The sequence below is a fragment of the Parasteatoda tepidariorum genome, chromosome 3 (genome assembly GCF_043381705.1).
Source record: "Parasteatoda tepidariorum isolate YZ-2023 chromosome 3, CAS_Ptep_4.0, whole genome shotgun sequence".
NCBI classification, from domain to species: Eukaryota; Metazoa; Arthropoda; class Arachnida; order Araneae; family Theridiidae; genus Parasteatoda; species Parasteatoda tepidariorum.
Window position 1 is genome coordinate 49,875,174 of NC_092206.1, and position 25,649 is coordinate 49,900,822.

Genomic DNA, 25,649 nt, shown 5'->3' on the forward strand with positions numbered 1-25,649 from the left:
TCGTTAAACTGTGCTACCGTAAAGTGCTCGACTTCGCGCGCAGGTCGTCGGGCTACCGAAGCAGGGGTGTCATCCCCTCTGCAGAGGATCAAAATTGTGATGGCATGTCTTCGGATCATCCTCAAGGATGTTTCCCAGACCGTCGCCAATAGCCCATTTGTGCAGCTCTAGTGCGACTTAAATGAACTACAACAACATCAATTGTGAAAAGAGTTATTGAAACCTTGAACACGATTGGATCAATTGGGAACGCTAAATACACCGGCCATCCAGTACACGCGTGTTTCAATATGTGTATACAACAGCATGTGGTTTCAACAAGTGCGACACGCCATATAGCCCATGAATCAATCCAGTTACTGTATGAGACATTTGCTGATCGTGTATTCTCTTGTTTTGGTGATCAGAAATGGCCCTCTAGATCATGTAATTTAACCCCTTTGAATATCTTTCTACTAGTTTATTTGGAGTAAAAGGCCCATGCAAACAATTCCACGACCATCCATGCATTGAAGGACGATATTCAGCACTCCATCAACGGAATTTAGTCGCATTTATGCAAAATGGTAACCGAAAATTTCGATAAAAGAGCAAAGCCATGCAGCTCATTTGCCCAATGTTCTATTACATAACCCTCTTCAATGTACTTTAGATTTCAATTTAAAAAATCTCTAATTGGAAAAAAAATAGTGTTATTCATTTAATTCAAATCTTGCGTAAATTTCGGGACAACTTTTATTTTTAAATCCTTCCAAAACGGCACCAAAAAGTATGTCCAATAGGAATTGCAAATTAATATACAAGCAGGACAAAAAGAACAATGGAATTAAATATATCAAAACCTGTTTGATCACGTAAGGAAACAAAAGGGTTGGAAGACGAAATAGGAACAATTTCAAGTTCCAACTGGATTATGATGCTTCTGTACCAGCCGTTATAACAAGTGGTTTGTCATATTTCGATTGCATTTTGATTCTTTTACGCATAATTGTTAGTTTTCGTCCTCCAATGGTTTTTTTTTTTTTTTTTTTTTTTTTTTTTGACGAGAATTTTAAAAATAATTATTAAAGACAGTAATTAGGGGCCGTTCAAAAAGTACGTACACAAAAATGGAGAAATTTCAAACCCCTCCCCCCCCTTCGTACATTACCGTACATAAGGTCTTACTCCCCCCCCTTTAGAGTACGTACATTTTATTAGTCTACCCCCCTTTTTCATAAAAATTAAAATAATTATGTTTTAAATAAAATTAAATATTTACTTAAGGAGTGTGTAGGATAAAGTCAAATTTAAATTTGGTGTATGTTTATAAAGTACGTACTTTGTATAATACCTCCCCCCCTCCCCATCGTACAAAACCGTACATAATAGCAAATCCCCCCCCCCCCCCCTTCGGGATGTACGTACTTTTTGAACGGCCCCTTACGGAAGATCTGATGTATAGATAAACAGCAATTAGTTAATATATTTCTTTGAAGAATTTAAATTTAATAAAAATAAAAAGTTAAGAAACATTAAATATACTTCTTTTTATTAACTGGTATATAAGTTCAAAATTTTCAAAGTTTTTTTAATTAGTGAAAACAAATTTTAAAAAAAATCTAATCCATCACATGATTTTCAGTTTTATGGCTGACGATTTTTTTTAATGCATTAACAACCACATAACGGTTTAACACGAACTATTACCATTTACTTGAAATTTCTTTGCCTGATCATAGACATTTCGGCACAAATGAAAAAGGTGATGACCCTGTGATCTATTTATGACATAATTATGATTATATTTATGGCAATTTCATATAATAAAAAATTAACACAATGTCACGTTAAAGGGATAACATTTCATCTATATGTTGAGCAATCAAGGATTAAATCGTTTGATTCTATCACTATTGCGAAGCAAAATAGATTTTTTTTAAAATTTCTTATTTTTAAACAGTTGATGTTGCTAAAGTATATACAGGGTTATTCATAATTCCCTCCTGGGTTTCGAAGCGTTATAGTAAAAAAATGGCAAAAAAGAACATATGAAATTATTCTGAAAGTATTCAAGTTTTAATTTAAGCTTTCAACCCGCTTGACAAACAAATATTTAATTTTAAATGAAGCACCTCCACAATGCAATTTTTGCAGAGTCTCTTACAGTAAAACATTTTCTGACCCAGTGTATGAAATTTAAATCTAAAAGACGACAGTACTTTAACTGTGACTTTCCAACTTTATCATTTTTACTTGGAGACACACCTCATCCAAATTTAATACTGTACATCAAACATATCGGATTTTACAATTTGATTTAGTTCTAGATATAACCTAGTTGACAAATTTTAAATTAGTTGTTTTAATTTTGAACAAGTTGCTCATTTCAGCCTAATTGTTCTGATTTTAACAAAGTTACAGTAATTTTTACCTAGGTTTGAGCGCGGTATAGCCAAACCATGGCTCTTGCGCCAAAAATTTACATCAATCAATCATTTAATTTAAGCAGTTGCCGGTAGATGGCAGTAACATGTACCACTGAAGCCAGTTGTAGTAAAGAAAAAAGGCGTTTACAGGCGGAGGGAATTATGAATAACCCTGTATAATCATAACGTAAATTTAGAGTTGAGATGGATCTTTTAGTAAATAGTATATATGTGCATACATACTTTTTCTTTAACTATATAAGTCCAGGAAAAACGTTTTATGTGTATAAAACTGTTCGTACTATTTGAAAGAACAGGATTTAAGTTTTTAGATATGGGTGACATTTTTACTCATACAAAATTTCATTCTTCCAAAATTAGAGAGGGAAAGCTCGTACATTTTTGGAAAACACAATAATTTTTAAACCATTTTTTCGATAAATATCCCTATCATTTAATTGTTCGTTAATAATAGGGTAAATTAAGTCTATGCTATAGCGAGTGTGCGTACATAAAATATAAAATAAGTTGTTAATCGTGATATAAATGAAGTTCTACGTTTAGTTAAAATTTAAAATAAAATCAGCAAATAAATTTTATTTGGATGCATCATAGAATTAATAGTTTTGGGCAAGGGAGGGAAATGTCATTCTTAGGAAAAAAAACTTTTTTTTTAATAATAAGATTCATTTACCAAAATTCCAACATTTAATAGCTTAATTTAAAAATAAAAATAGCATAATTTTTTTTCTCCAGAGATACTTAAAACTTAGTTTTAGGGGATAAGGGTGTAGGTATAACGCCACCTCCTGAGAAATGTAACTTTTTTCTTCATTACTAGGATCTATATAGGTTACATTTAATTGCTTAAAAATAAAAATATTATTTTTAAAGAGTTTAACACTTATGAGTTCAGAGGCGAGATGAGGTTATGTACTGAGGTTACTCAAGTAATATTAAATATTTGTTTCATCCCTAGGATTTAGAAAAATTATATTTTAGCGGGAACGGGTGAGAAACGCTCTCTCAGGAAGTGAGTGGGGAGTTTTCCATTGCTAGACCACTCACGAGTCAAGTTTCAAAACTTTATAATTTTTTTTCTCCATTATTTATCAAATTTGAGTGGACTGAAAAACCGTTCCTTTATATGATAAAATATCACCCTCAAATTATTATATAAAAAAAAAAGACGTGGAAAAGTTTATTATCATTTTTCTATGTTAATAATAAAATCACATTAAAAGGACATTTCATTCACTACAGTTGATTCGGAAAAGCTCATTGTTGGCAACGTTCTGTGGATCGACAGCATTAAAATGTGCCAATCCATTTACGTTACTCAGCAAATGAGCTCTGTTAGAGTTGGGTTTGCTTGTTACTATTTTGCATAGGTGTCGAAGTGATGCAGTCAACTGCAATGCCCAACTTTTTTTAAAAAATGCAAATCAAATGCTACCTAAAACATTTAATTTGATTTTTTTAAAAAAATAAAAATTCTAAATAATTAAATCTATATAAATTTTAAATAATTGTGAATGATCATCCACAAGAAGAGAAGAGCTAACATTCTGCCTCAAAACCATCTTCAATGTTAGAAGGAAAAAAAAGGATGGGCAAAATATTTTGACGTTATCCTTAGGAAGTTCATCGGGAAAGCTAAAGCATTGAGTGAAATTTTTAAAGGTAAAGCGTTTCTAAAGGTAAATAAGCATGGCAAAAGGCTATTGGATCACAATTGATCAAACATGGCAAAAAGCTCCTGTATACATTCACGATCATACCCGAGCTTCACCTACAAGATCTCCCAACTTTTACTGGACAAACTCAGGACTAGCTAAAACTAACTTTTAAGAATTATCAAAAAAAGTGGTTTATCTGTAATGTGGATATAAGGAAGGAAGGGCTAGTGGGAACATTTTTTTACAAATACGTCAAAAAACTCTTTTTTAATATTATTTTTAACTCATGTAGTAACTTTTAAGAATAGTTTGGACACATACCCGCATTCTGGTTTATATCTGAAATTACAATGTTGTTTAGTTTTTCCACAATATTTTTTTCAAAAAAGTTTTTTTTTCACACTACATGGGGATAATATGGACTAATTTGATAACTTATTAAGTAATCATTTATTATACTCAGAAAGGTATATCTAAAGCTAAAAAGAAATTAATTTCAATCTCATCCTTATCGGATAAATAAATATTGAAATATCTGATTAAAATACTAATATCTGATTAAAATACTAATTTCTAATTATCATCCTGCTACATTTTGAACGTAAACCAGTACATATGAAAACCGTTTTTTGAATTATGTGAAAGCACAGAACCAAATTTATGTTGAATCAATTTTAATAACAATAGTTTTTATTTCAATAACAATTTTCCAAAATAGGCAACACTGGAACAATGTTTACAAGTCTCAAAAAAGAATATGGGTGGTGCAATGTTCTATTTGAGTTGTTCTATTAATGTACGGCAAAAAAAAAAAATATATATATATATATACATATATAAAAATTTGTTTTCTTCTTTTAACAAATGTGATAAAACATGTTTAAGTCTCACAAACTTTTAAAAATTGGTTAATATAAAGATTTCAAGCTAGTTTTCTTACTTGAGTTTGAAATAACTATTTGGAAAGGTATATCACTCTACAAAATCATTCTTATTTAGAAAATTAATAACATCAGATTTGTTTCATTTGTAACTAATTCATATTTCTTATAATGGAAGTTTTACGGGACATTGTAGACATGTCCACGCTAGCCCTACCTAGTGTCTACACTAGTCACACTTAAACTTATGTAATGTCTAATCCTGGTTAATTAAAACTATACAGAGCAAAATTTAATATCAAAATAGGTTTAAAAAAAACTATATAATTTATAACATATCTCTTTGTTGTTTTATTCTCTTCCATGAAGTTTGAGTACAAGTTAATCCAATCAGTATATCAAAAGTTATCCAGGGTGATTCAGTTTGGAGTTAAGGTATTTTAATTTTTATATTTGTGAAATTCATTATAACTAAATTATTACGAGTTTTTGAAATATCTTAAAATTGAGATATTTCAAAAAGTGGAAGTTAAACAATTTGTGCTGCAAAGGGTTTATATAAAGGTTATTTGCTTTTAAAGATAACTCTTGAAGATTTTGGTATTATTTATTCTTGGACAGTAATATAGCTTTTCCTCAGTGCTGAATCTCAAAAGCTGATTTTTTTAAAAACAAGATAAACATTCTTTATTGATTCATAACATTAAGCATAGAGATTTTAAACTTTTCGTGGCAGGGAGCTACTTACTACTTTGTTAGATAATTTACTGTAGTCACAAAAATTTATAAGCAGGAAGGAGACAACAGTTAATTTGAGTGTAGGTTGTTAAGTTGTGATTGAATTTGTTACATGTTGATATTTTGTTTAAAATTTAAATAAAATTAGGGTTAAATCAATTAAGTTTATCCATTTCTGTTATTTTCCGAAACAAAATATGATTATATTGAGAAGCATATTTACAATTTCCAAAGGGAAAAAATATACATTTCACTCTTAATGTGAAACTCTACATTGTTTTTACTTAACTACAAGCAACAAAGTTTTCTAAGTATCATCCATTTCAGTAAAAATTTAAAAATCTTAATTATACTTATGTAGTTCAGCAACTGGATGATACATATGTTCATTTGATATCCATATTTAGTTTTTTCTCAGAATTGAAAAAAAAAAAAAAAACTCATTTTGAAATTGCATTATTCTACATTTAGTACAAAAATATTTGCTAAGCATCTACTGTTACAAAATCTAATTTTAAGTAAAATATTACATTTGAAATCAGAGTTGCAATTTCTACTGGAAGAAAGTAGAAGAACTGGAAGAAACGCAAGAAATTGAACAAAATGGAAGAAACTAAAAATGACCAACTAGAATAGTTTCACCATAAACATTAAATGAAAATTTAATGTAGTGCAAAAAAATGATTTTTATTTATTATTTTTTATGTTTAATTACTTTCAAAAATAACTATTTTCATATTTATTGCAGTTCAATATAGAATTTTAATATCTCTATAACTTATTAAAGTTAACTAATTTAAATTTGGATATGCACTATTCTAATTTTTCTTAATTAAATATTTGTATGTTTACATCTAGATAAATTATGCGCACTTTTATACTATTTTCAGTCTACGGAATATTCTGTTAAAAGATAGAATTATCGAAAACAAATAAATGTTACATATTAAAATATTAATTAAAAAAATTTTAGTTTAAAAATTATTACTTAGTGAAATTTTGTCCAGTTGATCTAACTTTAAATTGCAAGTTTAATTAGTAATTATCAACTTTAAAAATTAAAAAATTTGATTTTGAAAGAATATACAAACATTAAAGTAAGAAGAAAATATGCATTATAGAAAAGTATTTAATACAGTAATAATAATATACAATTTCTGATGACAAATTCAGAAAACAAAACAATAAGATCCATAAGTTGTAATATAATTTTATGCAGGTGCATAGGCTTTTACAAGACGGTCAAATTCCTGTTCCTAAAATAAAAATTATTATATGAAAAATGCATTACATAATATATTTCAAATATAACTTCAAAATATCAAACACAAAACAATTAATTCACACACACACACAAATTGATATGCCTTACACCCCATTGCTATACTGTCAATTTGCGATAGCTCGATATAGAATAATCCGCATATTCCTATAACTTGAATTTTTCATCAGCCCCCACCCTTTTATACGCAATTCCATGTTGATTTTTTTTAAAATAACCATAGATTTTTTTCTGATAACTCGATTTTTTTTATCAAGATGAAGTTAAAAATTTATACTCTTCCTTTTTAAATTCTTTCACAATAGACTCACAGAATGTTTTAAACAACATCTGCCGAGTTATTGAATACAAAAAGGTAACTTGCTTTCTTTTCTGTGTAATTATTAATTGAAAATTTTAATTACAAGTTATTTTTTAAGTTATACTTCCATTTTTAAGCTTTTTTGTTACTGAGGTTCATAAATCGGAATACTTATTAGTTGTTCAAAAGTACAATTAAATAGTTAAAAAAATGGATATAATTGATCAAAAAATGGAAAACAAAATTTGCACTGAATAACTTTTGATATAATAATCGGTTTTTAGTTGGAACAAAAATCTTTGTAGCATTTTTCTATCAAAAATTAAAAACGGGTCCTTTTCACTTTTATTGAGTATCCAGTTTTTACTTCCTTAAAGTCTATTAAAGTCTTACTTTGGGTTTTGTGAAAACAAATTTTGACTTAAGTTTGTCTCTAAAGTCATAGAGACATCTATTAGTTATTGCAGTTTGATATTCTACACAGATCTTCAAATTGATTCAGTTTCCAAAGTTTAGTTATTAATTCTGAAAAAAAGATATATTCATAGTTTCACTTATTGCAAGCATTAATTTAAGTTTTATCCTCATTTATATTATTACGCAAAAAAAAAAATTTTTTTTTTTACAAAAAAGGAAAAAATCTGATTTTTGTACGAAAATTTTTTGTTTTCAATGATGAGAGTTACTGTAAAACTTTAAAAAAATCTGGTTAGCAAAGAACTTGAATAAAGAAATAATAATGATGAAAGCAAAACAACTTAGAATTAGAAATAAAAAAAGGGGTATTTTCATTTTTCCTTTTCTATGAAAGAAATTTTTTTGCTTTTGTAATTATACAAAATTCTAAAAGATTCTTTGATAAGTTTCCCCAAAAATATAAATGGAAAAAATAGAAATTCAAAAAAATATATTTGAAAAGCACAATTCTAACATACAAATTAAGAGAAGAGAAATTAACAAACACAAATATAATTAGAAGTAGAATAAAAATAGTATTTTATTAAAACTTTTAAACTAACCTTAGTTTTATAATCCTTAATATATGGATGAAGAGCATGAGAATCCTTCAGTTGATTTAAATATCGAACACTAACCTATAAAAAAAAGTATATTGAAGTATATAAATAGTGAGGACAAACAATTTATTTTCTTCACAAAGATAACATACATATTGAAATTAAGCAATGAAAAGTCAGGGGTCTGTCTAGGTTTTTCTGAGAGGTACCTATTTTGTGAAAATTTAGACATAATTTGTGAAAAATGAAAAATTATATTTAAAAAACCATATGGATTTATCATTTCTTAAGGAATACAAAAATAAAATTTTAAGAAAAAGTATTTTGTGAAACTACCGTTTTTCCTAAAATTAAATTTGTGAAACTACCTTTTTTCCTAAAGTTGAATTTGTGAAGGTACCGCTAAACGGTAGTAAATTCGGTCTGGACAGACCCCTGAAAGTGATAATTAGATAATCAATATTGATGTCATTATCAGTTACATTCTCTCTTAAAAGTAAAATGCATTTTTATGGCATTAAGTCTAAACTAACATTTCTGTCAACCTTAAGATATTTTTGCACATGAAAAGCAAAAAGAATACTCTCACATAATACAAAACACTTTCATATAAAATTTAAAAAAATTATAATTAACCCCTTGACGATCGGTTAATTTTCAAGTAAACGGTAATATCACGGGAACGAGAAATAGAGGGCGAAACCTCACCTCGTCATTTTTACGGGAGCCAGAAGGAAGAGGTTAAGAAAAGAAAAATTACTAGGTTAATTATATTTCCAATGGAGGATTTCAGCCAACCATTTTGATTACGTATTAAAATGAAACTGCAAACCAAAATATCTGATAAAAAAACAACAACATATATTTGGATTAGATGCTTTACTCATCCAAAGAATAGTCATTCTTAAATCCAAAACCTTCAAATAAAATTAAACAAACTACAATTAAAACAAGAAACTGCTATTAGATTCTTATCAGGAGGGTTTAAAAAAGTCTATCGAATTTCAGGCTAAAATATAACTGCAAATCAAAGCAACTGTTTCAAATAAAATTGGGATTCAAAATACTTTTGAGTGCTTCATTCAAGTTTGGATCTTCATGTGCCATCCTCATCAATTGGCAGAGCTTTTCAGTAAATGAATTAATAAGTCAGAGCTAACAGTTGATAAAGTGTTATAAAACCAGCATTGAAATTCAGTGCATAAATGTACTTTTTTTAATGGACTGCTTCAAAACCTTTTAGAACCAAATTTAATTTTGTTAGCCTTCATTTTAGTGATAGAAAATGTTTCGCATAGCAATTTTTTTGCTTCAAACTTTTTGCACAGTCTCTAGAGTTCTGTACAAAAATAATGTTAAAGCTTTTGGGTAATTAGATTTATTGTTGGATTAATTGTAGTCTTTCATATAACTGCCCTCAAACTATTACAGTAAAAATTGCTCCTATGATGATCCTTCAAAGAAAAACAAAACAGAAATCCTCTCTCAACTGTATTTATTTTTGATAAGTCATTCAAACCTGTGAAAAGATTTGGACACCTTTGCAGGTCATACTTTTGCCTTGGACCTTTGGCAGGAGAATCTATTTCACTGCATATTGAAAGAAAAGATAGAAAGGAGCATTTTTTCTGGAACAGAAGCGATTCTTTTGCTCTTTAGAGTCCTTATAATAGTGATTGTAATACACTCTATAACAGAAAATCGACGCAGTAAGAAGCAATCATCCGATTACAGTGCCGAGCCAGATTACAGTGGTCCATGGCTCGATCAGGTTGGAATGATGCCGGTTGGAGACGTGTAGTCTTTAGCAACTAATCCCGCTTCCAACTGTGTCCTGACGATCATCGAAGACGAGTTTGGAGACGCACAGGTTAGAGGGGGGATCCTGCCTTCACTATTGCACACCACACCGGCCCTCAACAAGGCATTATGATCTGGGGTGCCATTTCCTTTGACAGTCGGACCCCTTTGGTCGTCATTAGAGGTACACTTACTGCACAGTGGTACGTCGACGACATCCTAAGACCTGCTTTGCTATCGTGCCTTTTGCAGCGCCCTGGGCTGGTTTTTCAGCAGGACAATGCCAGACCACATATGGCACATGTTGCTATGAACTGTCTGCAAGCTTGTCAAACTCTTCCTTGGCCTGCGAGATCACCAAATATCTCTCCCATCGAGCATGTCTGGGATATGATGGGAAGGCGATTGCATCTGGCACGGAATGTTGATGACCTCGTTCGACAATTGGATCGAATTTGGCAGGAAATACCGCAAGAGACCATCCGGGAGCTTTATCGGTCTATGCCACGCCGTGTGGCAGCTTGTATCCAGGCTAGAGGCGGGTCAACACCTTATTGAACTTGTTACTGTAACTCTGCAATAAATTATTCAATTGTTCTGAAATTTTAATCATTTACTATTCTGTACATTGTCTTCCTATCCACCAATTTTCGTTTCAATCGGACAACTCCTTCTTGGGGTGTCGATTTTTTTGTTATAGAGTGTATTTTGAGTCAATGCTATCATTATGTTCTTATTATGGCAATCAAAATTGTAAGTTCATTATAAGTTATTATTTAAAGCTGACAATGTTGCAGTACTTAAAAAGGAAAAAAGCTTAATGAAGCAATAAAAAAATACGGGCCATAAATTTAAAAAATGACAAAGAATGAAGCTAGTGAACAATATTTGATTTAACGAAAAGGTGTAACAGCAACAGTCTTTGGTAAAGTAAATATTTGATCCTGAAGTTAAGCAATTTTTTTTTTTCGAGAGTGTATATGTAATTCAAACTTTGGATAGTTTGAATTTTTTCTCTGGCCCATTTGGAAGCTGTTAACTGGATTAAAAATTTTTGTTTATGCACTTAATTTTGAAAATATGACTAAAAGCATTGAACTTAACTTTCTTATATTGAACGAACAACAATAACAGATACCAAATTTTGGAAGAAACTAATGATAAAATCATTTAAAACACGCATTAGATACTAAACAAGAGCAGTAGCAGTTTCTGAATTCAATGATAAAAATGTACAGAGTTCAATTATTTTAAAGTGAGATAATATAAAATAATGTGATTTTAATATTTCTAGAGCAACAACAAATGAAGAAGTTGTGAATAAATCTAAACAGAGTTTAAGATGCAAAAATAAGCTTTTATAAATTGAACAAAAATTTTAAAATTATAAACTAACCTCTGTATTTTTCCCAATATGCTGAGTTAAAACAATCATGTTGATCAAAGTCTCAGGACAATTTGAATCCTAAAATGAAATGGAAGATAAGAAATGAAAAACAGAAAATTAGAACAAAAATTTTTAGAAGTATAGTGATGTTTTTTTAAACCTTATCTAAAGCTTCTTGCAGTAGGGGCTCAGCTTCATCATATTTTCCTAAAGCTATCAAAGCAGCTGCTTGGCCATTTAATAGCATAGGACTTGAAGAATATTTGTCACTTAATTCTTGGAAAATGTAGTAGGCATCTTGAACTTTTTCTCCATTCTTTAACACACAATAAATAAAAAAAATTATAATTAAAAATAAAATGAAATTATAGATTAATAAATAATAGTAAAATAGATTAATATTAAAATTTTAAGAATATTTATACCATCATATTTAGCTTTTTAACATAAGAGACTGGATCACCTTCATTAGCAGACAAAGTTTTAAAAGAAAATATTTAAAGAAAATTAAATCATTTAGTGTAATTCTTTACTGATCTGATTATAGTTTTACTTTTATAAAACACATAAAAAGTATCTTGAAAAAAAATATGTACATAATTTCTGAAGTTTTTTCAATTTGAGTTTGAAAATAATTTATAAGCATGCTACTAGAAAAATTCTTACTATTTTAAGACAAAGAAATCAAACAAAAGTTCAATTTTTTATTTATTTTAAATCGACAATTATAATTTAAAAAAAAAAAACAGCCACCAGAAAATATGGCTTCCAAATTTTCCCCCCAGAGATTTCATAAGTAGAATGTAAACAGATCAGGTGTAATAAGTAATCAATCATATGTGGACTATTTAAAAATTTAAAACAATATTTATTACAACAAAATATTGATTTATAATTACATATAATTGCTATTTTTTTATATAAATTGTAAATTAAATAAAACATACTTTTGTTAAATACACCCAAGCTTGACAGAGTTGAGTTAGAGTGCAATCTTCATCAATTTCTTTCATGGAGTTAAGTTCTTTTCTGTTTTTATAAAAATAGCATATTAAAATATTTTTAAAAAAAATGCTAAAGCAAACTTGAAAATGAGATGTAGGTTACATAAAATTTTTATATAAAAAAAAAAAACATTTTTTTCATATTTTTTCTCTTTATGATTTGTAATACTTACATAGCTAAGTCGACCCTGTTTATCTTCAAATAAGTTTGTATAGCCAATGCACAACTGCAAAAAGACAAACAAAAAAACATATTGTTACAAATTTATACTAAAACAGGCATAGATTACAATATAATTGTATTTACAAAGTGATAAAAACAACTTTAGTAATTTTAAACATTACCAAACATTAATAAAAAAATATACTTAATTACTTAATTTGCTAGTCTTAGTCATAAAAATAAATAAACTATCAACTCATAAAAGCATATAAAACGTTGTACATAATTTATTTATTTTTTGTTGCTGTAGGTAAAAGTGAAACTTACACAAAGGTTAAATAATATTCTTTTAAAGGCATAAAAAATTAAAACAGAAAATAATTTTTTGAAAAATAATAAAACATGATAAAGCAAACTATAAACTAAACTTTACAGTTTGTGCTAAATAATCCAGCCAAATGCAATTAGAATCTTTCAAGTTAATTGGATGCTTAAAACCAATGAAAAAGTTTAACAATACAACTTAAAATAATTATAAATTTTTAGCTTTTTATAAAGCTATGTAAGTCAAAGAAGAATATTTTAGTATATTATATTGTAGCAATCCAAATGTATTCTTATAAAACACAGAATTCGCACATTAAAAATAAAGTGCAAATCTTAAAAAGAAAAATCTATAAAGTGTAAATCTTAAAAAGATCGAAAATAATTTTGACACATTCATAATTGAAAGAGTAACAACATTGGTAACAACATCACTAAAGGTAAAGATTAAAAAATTATAAACTTTGTTATTTCATTTATTAACAGTTATCATATAGATGGTAAAATAATGTTCAGTATGTTAATTTGTGAAAAACCAACAAATTAAGAAATTTTTCTTTCTCTTCTTTTTTTTTTAAATTTATCTTACATTTCAGATAAAAAAAATTTAATTTGAAATTAAAATGTCTCAGATAAATGCAAGCACATAAAGAATATTAATAATTAATTAAAGCAATCCTTTTAAAATCGTGAAAAAATCCTTCAATACTAAATTTTTCATACAAAATTGCCAAAATTTCAATGAATACATAAATTACTATGATTTTATTTAGGTGGTTTATGTAAAAAAAATCCATTAATAAATATCAAAAGAACTATTTCAAAAAACACAAACAATATATGTAAAGAAATTAATAACTTAAATACAATTTAAATTTAAAAAAATGTACGTAAATCTACCAGCAAATTTAGCAGGATTGAAAAAGAAATAAATGACATGTTTGATTACACATACATCATATGAAATTTAGTTATATTTCTGTGTAATAGCATACTGCTATTCTTGAAAACACTATTTTCCCTGTGGCAGAATTTTTTTTAGGCTTTCTGCAACATATCTCTCTAATACTAGTATTTTTCTGCAAGATACTTCAAAATAACTAATTTAAGATAACAGAATCATTAAATTAAATAAAATAAAGGATCAAATCAAATAATTTTTTCAATTGAATATTCAATATTTTTTTTACTTTTAATATTATGGACGATATTCTTACATTTCGTAGGAAGATAACACACTAATTATTTCCTTTTTTGGCATTTCGTAAATACATCTAAAAACTAAACTAAACTCAGCGGCGCGACGGCCCATAGAGGGCCAAGGCCTACTGTGCCCATCTCAGTTTTCTTGACCTTGGGTTCTGGGGTGCAGGAGCAGATGTTCCGGTCAGGTGGTCAGCCGAACACGGAACCCCCAGTGTTTAGTTCCCAAGCATGCTTGGTACTCATTTATCGACCCACGGAAGGGATGAAAGGCTGAGTGAAAATTGCCCGGCCCGAGGATCGAACCAGGGACCTGTGGCACGACAGAGCGAAGCGCTACCGCTCAGCCACCGGGCGTCTTCGAAATTCATCATCACATTCAAAAATGGTGAAATCTGAAGTAATAACTACCGGAAAAAGAGATCGATGCCAAGCTCACATGAATCGGCCTCTTCAAAAAGGGGTTACTAAATTAGTGTTTTCATTTTGAGATTCAGTTGCTGTAATAAATAATATTGTATTAAAAATATCAGATTTTAAAAGCTACGTGGAAATCAGTAGTAATAAGTGGATGAAAATACAGAACGAAAATTTCTACAGAAAGAAACCTAATTTTTTGCCTTCATTATTCTCAAATTAGAATAGAAAAATCACAAGGATATTTTTTTTTTTACTCTAATGCGAGAGAAATACATCTTTTGAATATAATTCTGAAGCCCCGTGGCAGAAACACGGCGACACAGCGACATTGTCGCAGAAAGCGACTGAGTTCTTGCAGAAAGATTTTTTTTATTTGGGAAATAAAAATTTTTNATTTTAGTAAAAAAAGTACAGTTATTATTTCCCAAAGGAAAAGTCTTTCTGCAACAATGTTGCCACCGGGACTATAAAACATTATTCATACCAGATATAGTTATGCATCATAGCATAGTATTAATACAACAGAGAAAATTCTTGACTGAAGAAAATAGGGTACAAAAAATATCAATAGATGCATAAATCAAGATGCCATTTACTGCACCAGCAAAAATACAAAATAACTTTCAACTTAAAAAAAGGCAATTTTCTTTTATATGTATACACTACCAAAGTACAGTTTATTATAAAGAAAAACACCTTCTCATTACAGGCTTCTTTTATTATTTCACACAAGGTCTATTTTATCTTCATCCCACAAAAATTCCTTAGCATAAAACAGTTATGTTATTAGCCAAAATTTAATTCATTTCAATATATCATCTGTTTTTAAGAATGAATTTTACCTAAATACTTTTTAAAGTATAAATTCGACTTTACAAAAGTTTATATATACAGAAGAACTCCAATTATCCGAACTCCAACTATTCGAATCGCCGATTATCCGAATCGCTTTCAGAATTCCTATGGAACTATTGTAAAAAGATAAGTTTCTCTTTCTTTTTTAATATGAATAAAATAAAATGTTAGTAAAGCCAAGGAAAGATTTATGCAGAGAAAGTTTACAGGATAGGACAAAAATAAATAAAAGGAATAACAAAGGAGGAGGAATCCAGTGACAAAAGAGCACATGGGAGACCGTATGAATAAGGATGTTAGTTGTGGAATGTAATCTTAGGAATGTTGTTTGTAGATAAAGAAATGTGAACGCTGGACCCCCTGGTCAGCTTGCTTGTGCCAATTGGCGCTTGTCAGTTCACCCAGTGGATTGGGGGGGGGGAGAAATCAAGGAAGCAATTAAAATGAGACTTTTTGCAGGTGTGAGAGGGCGATTGTTGGGAAAGTCAAAATTCCTGAGGGGTTGAAGGAAAAATCGATGTTGAACGCAAAACACGCGGATAGTCGGCTTTTTATTGGATGTGGTCCTTCACCAGGTGGGCGGTACAGCCTATTCAACACTGTTTGTTTTGAGTCAGTTTGGTCTGTTATTGCGACTGTGTTGGTATACTCGCACGTTATATGTTGCTTTATTTTTAAGTTCACTGCGGCATTTAGTATGGCTTCTAAACGAAAACGTGTTGTGTTATCCTTAGCGGATAAGCTAAAAATCATGTCAGATAAAGGAGTTACGAGCAAACAGTTGGCTGAGATATATGGTGCTGGACAAGCTACAATCTGTGAAATTGAAAAGAGCAAATCTACTCTAATAAATTTTGTGTCAGTTCTTGAAAATGAGGATGGATGTTCTTCGAGAAAATCAATGAAGGCCGCCACAAACAAAGATTTGGAAAGTGCCGTTTTTATGTGGTTTTTACAGCAACGTTCTTTAGGGAACCCAATTTCAGGTCCCATTCTTTGTGGAAAAGCTAAGATCTTAGCTGAAAAGCTGGGTTATTTATCTTTCAAAGCAAGTAATGGCTGGCTAAGGAATTTTAAGTCTAGGCACTGTATTCATGAACTAGATTTAAGTGGTGAAAAGTTATCTGCAGACTCCAAAGCTGCTCAAGAGTTTATAGAAAAATTTAAATTTATAGCAGCCTCTTACGATTCCGACTTCTTATACAACACCGATGAGACTGGTCTAATATGGAAAGCTTAACCACCACTTTAGCCTCTAAAAGAGAGTGCCGTGCGCCAGGGCATAAAGCTAGTAAAGACCGCGTTACTGTGCTTAACTGCGCGAACTCTACTGGGAGCCATAAAATACCCCTTCTGTTAATAGGGAAGTCAAAACGCCCAAGAGCATTTAAAAATGTCAAAAAACTTCCCCTATTTTATAAAAACCAATGCAAAGCTTGGATGACTGCAGCACTGTTTACAGAGTGGCATGATGAAATTTTCATTCTAGAAGTGAAAAAACGCCAAAAATCTCTTGGAAAAGAAGGAAGTCCTGTGCTTTTGATCGTTGATAATGCACCAACTCAACCCACAGAAGAATTGTTGGAAAGAGGAAATGGCCAATTTAAAACAATCTTTTTGCCACCAAGCGTAACAAGCTTGTTGCAACCAATGGACCAATCTGTTATTGAACCAATGAAGCATCTTTACCGAAGACAACTTTTAAGGAAGCTTTTAGTAGAGGGAAAAGATGAAGAAGGTGTGTTGGATAACCACAAAAAGATAAATTTGAAAGATTGCATGTACATGGTTGCGGAAGCTTGGAATTTGGTTAAAGATGTCTCATTAAGATGTGCATGGAACAAGTTAAAAGGCGTATCAACTAAAGAAGAGAAGGAAAAGGAGAAGGGGAAAAGAAGTTAATGAAGAAAAAAAAGGGAAGAGACAGAAGATGTGGATGCCGTATCTCTTGAGGAATTCAGAAACATATTTTTGAAGATTCCTGTATATTCAGATGTCAGAGCTGAAGATATAGGAGAGTGGATGACGCATGATTAATCAGACTGTGGATTTCAAATTTTGAATGATGATGAACTTATTGAAAGTGTGATGGAGGAAAGTGTCAGTGAAGAAGATGACCCTAATGCTGAAATTGAGGAAGACACAGGGCCGTCAGCTAGTAAAGCATTTGCTGGCCTTGAAACTGCATTGAAGTGGATGGAGCACCAACCCAAGTGTGACCATATGCAACTTCTCACTGTCAAACGGATGCGCGACTTAGCTGCCCGAAAACAGATGAAGACAGTTAAACAGCTTACTTTAACTGAGATGTTTAGCATGTAATAACTTTCATTTACTGCAAGGTATGTACACATTATTCATAAAAAGATCTCTTTCCTTAAAAACAGTTCTTTTCCCTCATTTCCACTATACATACAGTAATTATCTAAAATAAGCATTTTTTTTTTTTTTTAAATCTAATTATCCGAATGGGGTCCGGTCCCAATTGATTCCGATAATTGGAGTTTTACTGTGTGTATATGTATATATATATTCAAGAAATATAGAACCAATTGCTTTGTTTTCTTACCATTCAAGATTATCACTTTTGTGAAGCAAACGAAGAACAGCATCATAATTCTGAAAAAAGGGAAGAAACATAAAAACCAATTACAATATTAAAGAAATATAAACACAGAACAGAGAAAACATTTTTCTCCCAAGAAGATAAAATTGAAATTTTATGTACAACTTATTGATTATCTATCCAATTTCTCAAAATATCAAATCTAAAAAAGGTTTGTTCAATCCTACAGAAAAACCTGACACCAGCTATTGTTCTTATTTATATATATATATATATTAACATATAAATTCTGGATTTTCTTTGTTACTAGCACAGTGTTCATATCCCTTTTGTATATTACTATGACGCAGCTTAAATTATTCTGCAAACAAATGTCTCCCCTTCCTAAAAATATACAATTTATTCATTATTATTAAAAAAAAAAGTTTCATTAAATAATTGGTTTATATTCTTTTTTCCTATAACTTCATAGATAAAAAGAGCCTAAACTTAATGAATAATATAAATAAAGTATTTAAAATTAAAAATTATGCCAGTAAATTAGAAATAAGTTTATTCACATAAAATCATTCCTCCTCAATAAGTTTTTGATTTGATTCAATCTTGAAAATATAAGAGCTTATAAATCTTGTTTTTTAAATTATTTACAGTAATGAAAAAAAAATTATGTTTAATTAAGGGTGCCATATTTGAAGGAATAGTGAATTCATGTCATAATATTCTATCCATGAGATGAAACTTTAAACATCTGTTCTTATAATGGACGAGTTGATGAAATAAAGATACTAGCAAGTTAATGAGAGTTACATTAAAAGATTTTAAAAATAATAATGTTAAACAAAATATTACCTCTTCTAAGTAATAAACTAGTCCACCAACAAGAGGTAAAAATTTATCTTCTGGGTTGATACTTTGAAGTTTTTTTTCCAACTTGTCAACAACACTTTTTCTAGATAGTTGTTTAAAAAAAATTTATAACATTTTAAAATACTAAATGAAAACTATATTTAAAAAATATACATAAAAGGAAAAAAAATTGCTTTTTTTTAATCAGTTCACTTCCAAAAATTTATTACTAAACCATCTAAGCACTTAAATGAAATTTCTTGACATTTAACCTAGTTGCTTTCCCTAATTGTTAAATTTTGCAGATTTTTCATTTTAAATATAAAACTTTGTATTTTTGAATAACTTAAAACGCAACCAAAAAATAAAATCCTGGATAAGGCATCAGGAAAAACTAGTTGTTGTGAGAAATGTTTTCAGCGAAAGTTGCCAATATTTGTGATGACAGGAGAAGAACGGTTAGTCTGATATTAAGAGAACTGTAATCAGGCTGGTTTGGAATTATTGAGCAACACTCATGAAAGAAACAAAGTTTTGGATAAAATGCAGCTTAAATTAAAGATAATTACATTCATATATGCTTTGCTTCAATACTGGCGTGAATCAGCTTGTATGGAAAATATAGTATAATTTGTCAGCACTGGGCAATTAGGATTGAAAACTGGGTGCTAAAATTTATCCAGGTCTGGCAAGTGAAAATTTGTACAAGTAGTTGCTAAACTAAGAAGGTCAATTTTTAAATTTTTTTTTCTTGACCAACAAATTAGAATTTATAACAAATAGAATATTTGAAGTTTCCCAACATTTTTTAACAAAAAAAGAAATATATATAAATATAGGATCACATGGTTTACTTTTTATCTGCATCTCCACTCATGTAAGAAGCCAACAGTTGAATACATTGCAATTCTTGCTGACTGGAAGGCATTATGTCATTTATCACTACTCCATATTTATGTTGTGCAATATAGGCTCTGTACATAAAGATATCTTTTTCAAGCTGATGAGCTGGGTTGTTAAACTAAAAGATATCAGAATTTGTTGAATGGTATTTTTAAAAATAAAATTTTTCGCAAATTATTTGATAAGAAAAATATAATAAAATTTCAAAATAATTGAAAATTAAAAATAAAAAATATTTTTTTGATCAGTAAAGGGTTGTGTCCCCTGTTTACTTTGCAGACCAGGTACTATGAAAGTTCCATCCAAGAAATTCTCAAAAAAACATAAAATAATTCTTACATTAAAAAGGCAACAAAATTTCATGTAACCATGTTAAAAAGAAACATTTTTGATTCTTAAAATGCAATGATAATCAGTAATCACAAATGAACATTATTCTATTTCATTAATGAAAACATTATCTTACAATTATATCGGATAGCTCTTAGGAAAAATTTAATAATTTTTAAAAAGCAAAAGAATTAACCTCTCAGAATTAAATTTCAAAATTTTCACCTCTGGTTCTTTCCCGAAAAAGAAAGTCTGGTTATGCATTTTTTTTTTTTTTTTTACATAAAATTCTCTGTTTTAACAACAAAATTTCACAACCTATCTCTACTGTTCTGATTATCAAGTTTTAAAATATTTTGATGAAATAATCTATACCTCTGGAAAGCAAAACATAGTTTTAATGTTATTTCCTTAAACGGAACTAGGACCAGTGTTGGTTCATTACCTATAAATTAAATGGTCTGTTCTAATTTTATTCATGAAATTAGCTATGACAATTTGACTAAGAACATAAAAAGCAAAATTGCCATTACACTGACCATCCTCTTTTGTACAATACATTCAAAATTGTAGCTACATGTTTTAATTTTGTTAAAAAACATATACCCTGTTCAACGAGAACTGATAGCATAGTAAAGTAAACTAAACATAATACAGAAAAAATTGTAGACTCAGACAAAAAGTTGCAGAAGTAGGCAATGTGGATAGGCATATTTTCGTTTCCACACCTGTTCATGCAAACTACTTTCCCCAAGTGCCAAAATTTTTTAACTGGCAAAATTTAATATATATATGTGTGTGTGTATTGTGGCTTGCTCATGGGTGACTACAAGTTATACCTTACCAGTTGGTCCCCTTCTACTAATTTTTTTTAATAATTACTTTTGTATGTCATGGCCCGGTTGTATTTAATCCTTTATTTTTGTTAGCACTGACATAGAAATTTTTCCTCGACGATAAACAGCAAACCTCTATCATGTTTATTTTTGCTATCAATCTAATATCAAATATGTATAAAAAATAAATTTCTTTTTAAAGTTACATATCAGCAACAGTAACTAAAGGGTCACTAATTAGTTACATAACTGGAGTATTAATTATAAGTTAACCATAATTAACACAACAGTACAATAACCATCACTAACCTTTGTTTTTTGAGCTTCGTTAATGCAATTTTGATAATTTCCAATAAAGAAGGAATTTTTAATTTCAAAGAGAGCATCAGGTGTTGTTTGATTAGACATTTTGGCAATCAAAATCAACAGAACAAATAGTTAAATAAATTACTTGCTGCAAGCAAATTAAATTATCTTATTAGCGGTACTCTAAACAAATATCAAAACTGTTTTTGGTTTTGTATTTACGGATGAGTGTTGCCAGGTTTTTAATAACACGTTGCATTAGTACTGTGAAATCAATGCCATTTCATTTAGATAAACTCTTACAAAATTCTAAAATAATGATTTTTTATGATTATTTACTGAAAAATGAATGAAAATGTTAAATTAGGTTGCTGAACTTGTTTTAAATTGGTCCATTCTTATTTTTAGTTGTGACAGAAATAAAATGTTGCGCAATGAAGTTTTTAAAAAATAAATGGCAACTTCATGAAAATTCGTCAGCTCTCATGCTTAGATAATTTTTTATTTGTAAATAATAAGTTTTGTTTCATGATTAATCGTACAATTTACGGACCATTCACTCGCTTGCATCTATATTATCACCCAGTTTTAAAAACAAAAAAATCACACTCATCTGAAGTGTTAACATGTTACATAAGACAAAAAAAATATCCACAATGGACATCATATTTTGTAAAGTATCGAAATGTAATCAACGATCATTTTAGCCTTTCGCATTTTAATTGGGATGTGGATGGTATAAATTATCATATACTTAGAACAGGGTGTTATCCGTATATTAAATACCACTGTACTAAAAGGCCTTATCACAATTTAGAATTGGAAAACAAGTTTTTTTTGTTATTAAAAGTGTTAAATTTAGGTGGGTATTCATTTTTCTTTTGAACTGTAAACGTATGTATGACATAGACAAAATGTTAAGGGCGTTGACAATAATGTGGATGGGCAAGGATTTGTTCTCCCACTATTCTTTTTATATCCCGTGTTTTGAAAATATATATATATATATATATATATATATGCTCCAAATTTACCGAGAAAAAATAACTGTAATATTTCCGTAACGTGATCTTCGGCAAAATTATCGGAGAGATTTACGTATCATGATCTGTGGCAGAATCAAGTCTTGGAAACTTCCGGGCAGTGACCCGCAAGAAACAAAAATAAAACATCACAGAAAGGGAACAATTCGAAAGGTATAACTCGTAGCCATCCCCGGGCAAACATCTACATGTTGTTGTTTTTTTTTAAAATTCGTAAGTTTAAAATCTATTTGTCACCTTGGCGATTGTAGTTGGCACGACAGATCACGATACGGAAATATCCCCTTATCAAATCATGGCAAAGGGGATATTTCCATATCAGAATCTGTCGTGCCAATTACAATCGAATCTCTGAAATCTCACCAGCCGAATAGATTTTTAACTTGCAATTTTTTATTTATTTAGGATGCTTACGTTTACCCAGGAGTGGCTACAAGTTATATCATTCGAGTTGGTCCCTTTCTATGACATTTTTATTAAAAATCTCTCCCGGGGGGTGGACTTCCCGGAAGTATTCTTCCTTGCATCACGATCAAAACTCCCCTTGGCAAATTGCAAGCAGTGCCCTACAAGAAACTAATAATATAAAACATTACAAAAGGGGTCCAACTCAAAGGGACATAACTTGTAACCTCAGACAAACCTCTACATATTATTTTTTTTAAAAAGTTTGCAATCTTAAACAACAGATAGCGATACGGAAATCTCTCCACAAACTCTATTAATTGATATTTTAAAATATTTTTAATTTAGTTAAATCCCTTTAAGATTTACCCAGTAAAAACCTCTTCCACAGATCCTTTTGCTTTGAGTATATATATATATTTACTAATTGTTATACTGCTGTTTATGTATACTAGTTACATAAATGTCCACGAAATAATGTGAGATGTTATACTAGAGTACCGAATTGAGATAACATCCTTTTGCTGCTAAAGTTAGAAAAGCTTGTTTCATATATGGGCAGTGAAGTGAGAATCAGGTAATCACAGTCCTCAAAGAGTATAACATTTTCATAGGTATTTCTGAACTTAAATGCTCCAGAGATAAACTGAGAGCTAACACTTGAGAATAATAATTTTAGAATAATAAATTATAGACTGGCTGCTGTTGAATCTTGATCCATTGTTCCTGCATTTTTCTTCTCCCGAATATATCAAAATGTTTTAACAGTTCTGTAACAAATGCTATTCTTATCTCAGTAATAGTACTTATTAGATCCCATTTTTAAACTTGCAAATTCCTGTGTCTTGCATTCAAAAATTATACTGATTATAAATATTTAAGTTATTTTGTTTTGGGACATAATACAGTAACCATAGGTTCTACTCTTCAGTCTTGAAAAAGTCAGTTGACTAAATTCCATCAATCTCTCTCTCCCGATTGTTTTTTAAATTAAATTTCCTTAAAAATGGGAGAAATATTTTCTTTTAAAAATAAAATAATAAATTTAAATGAATGGATTTTTTTTTTTTTATATTTATTGCAAAATAATAAAGTCACTCCACATTGAAAGAATAGGATTGATTGAACTTCAACATTTGCTTGTGAGAACAAGATTTATTACAGTTTGGGACATTGTCTCAAAGTATGCGTTTGATGTTTATTCATCGATTCAGGAAAATGTTAAAACTAGTTGTGTTGTAAGTTCCTGAAACCTTTGCTGAAACTCAAAAAGTGATACTGATGAAAACGGTGAAACCACAACCATAGGCAACATTTTCAGAAGGCTTCAAAACAATTAACTTTCTGTGTACTTACAAAAAATTGGAGTAACAATAGTTCAAGGTTTCACTATGGATGAAATTACTGTAAAGAAAAATTGGATTTGTAAAACTGATATTCTAAAATTATTTGAGAATTTTTAATGTGTAATATTTATCGCTACATTACTATTATTATTTAAGCTCAAAAATGAATAGTTTTAAATGGTGTTCTTTAATGCATTTCTTTTTTATGTTGTTTTTTAGTGTATTTTATCAGAATTGAATTTTAATATCTTTTATGTGAAATCTTTTGGCAAAAGTTTTTTTCTCCTATTTTACTCAATTTAATTAAATCAGTTTTCGATCATTAAATCAGTATCAAATAACTTGGCGATTTGAGTATCCTCTATTGTTGCTCCAATTGTAATAAGTTTGTCCTTATGATTTTAAGTCCGAAACTAGTTTTATTACTAAAACTCAATCCAACTTATCCCTGTTTCATTCTTGCAAATGGTTTGGGCCTGTCGGTGAGCTTATTATTTACTCGATTGGATATTTCTTGTATATTGAAAGCTTTTGGACTATTTCATTTCACTTTAATAATCACTATGTTTTCATGTATGGATAAAATGTAACTTTTTTAATACCTTAGTTATAAAATACTTATTTTTGAGGACATTGGCAGCCTGCTTGCATTTTAAAAAACTGCTGCTTCATAGTTGCATAATTTATTGGATCTGATATATATAACATTTTTCTGGTATTTTAAGGTGAAACATAATTTCTATACAATAAAAGACATTTAATTTTCCTCCATTTCTATTAATTTTTACAGCTGTGTTTGATCTATGTAAAATATTTCTTTATCTCATTCTAGGTTTGCCCACATTAGCTTATGGAATAGGAGCATCCATGTTGATTAAACATGAAGAAATAGTTTCTACTTCTTTAGGTGATGTAAAAATATTTTTTTTAATTGAAGAAAAAGCATCCATGTATTGATATATTATATTAATAAACAATTATTATATTCTTTATAACACAATATACAACAATCATAAACTTTTCTAAGTAGACTGCACAAATGTTTTTGCTCTGTCCAAGTGTGAAAAATTAAAAGTTAAATTAAAACTCGATAATTTTTTGTTTAATTTTGATCACATTTCTGTTTTTCTATATGTGTGCTTTTGTTTTTCTTATGTTACAAAATGTCCTTATTTCAGTAACTTAACAAATAGGGGTAACTATTTTTAAATGGTTTTATAACACTAAAAATTTTGAAAACTAGAATTAGAACTTAATGTAATTATAATAAATAATTTTTCTTCCAAGTTATTGTCACAATAAACTTTTTTTCATATTGAAACAATAACTTTATTTCATATTGAAACAATAACTTTATTTCATAAATTAATTTTGCTTTAATGTTTATATTTAATTTTGTGTAATATTTTTGGAAGGTGAACCAGAAATTTTAGAAAGCTTTATCTTTTCTTCAGAATATTTAAAAGAAGCATTGGAGTGAGTAGTTAAATTTATTTAAAAAATTAACGTATTTAAGAAAACAATGGATCTTTAAATATTTTTTTAATTATTCAAAAAGAAAGTTCTTTTTAATATTTTTATTGTATATATCATGGCGGGTAGCGTTT

At 29.3% G+C, this 25,649-nt stretch overlaps 1 protein-coding gene across 3 annotated transcripts; it reads right to left on the reverse strand.

The window, feature by feature from the left end:
- Positions 1-6,817: 6,817 nt before the first annotated feature.
- On the reverse strand, positions 6,818-21,522 carry epsilonCO (coatomer subunit epsilon). Of its 3 annotated transcripts, none has more exons than XM_016072953.3 (10): positions 21,252-21,522; positions 19,728-19,894; positions 18,877-18,976; positions 18,031-18,080; positions 12,670-12,723; positions 12,440-12,521; positions 11,653-11,808; positions 11,502-11,570; positions 8,309-8,383; positions 6,818-6,962 (listed from the first exon to the last, which is right to left on the reverse strand). In XM_016072953.3, exons 1-10 carry the CDS (start codon positions 21,348-21,350, stop codon positions 6,918-6,920), a joined length of 897 nt encoding a protein of 298 aa, XP_015928439.1. In that variant the 5' UTR covers positions 21,351-21,522; the 3' UTR covers positions 6,818-6,917. The 3 variants fall into 3 exon arrangements, with proteins under 3 accessions (XP_015928439.1, XP_042903284.1, XP_042903283.1); XM_043047350.2 differs by having other exon boundaries at positions 21,394-21,486; XM_043047349.1 differs by lacking the exon at positions 21,252-21,522 and adding an exon at positions 20,646-20,723.
- Positions 21,523-25,649: the final 4,127 nt, after the last annotated feature.

Excerpts from the sequence above, each read along its gene's own strand:
- epsilonCO (XM_016072953.3), bottom strand. The coding sequence starts at position 21,350 with ATGTCTAATCAAACAACACCTGATGCTCTCTTTGAAATTAAAAATTCC. Across the intron at positions 18,977-19,727 it reads AGTGGAGATGCAGATAAAAA|AAAAAGTGTTGTTGACAAGT; the intron begins GTAAACCATGTG and ends ACAACTATCTAG. Across the intron at positions 6,963-8,308 it reads TTAAGGATTATAAAACTAAG|GAACAGGAATTTGACCGTCT; the intron begins GTTAGTTTAAAA and ends TTTTTATTTTAG.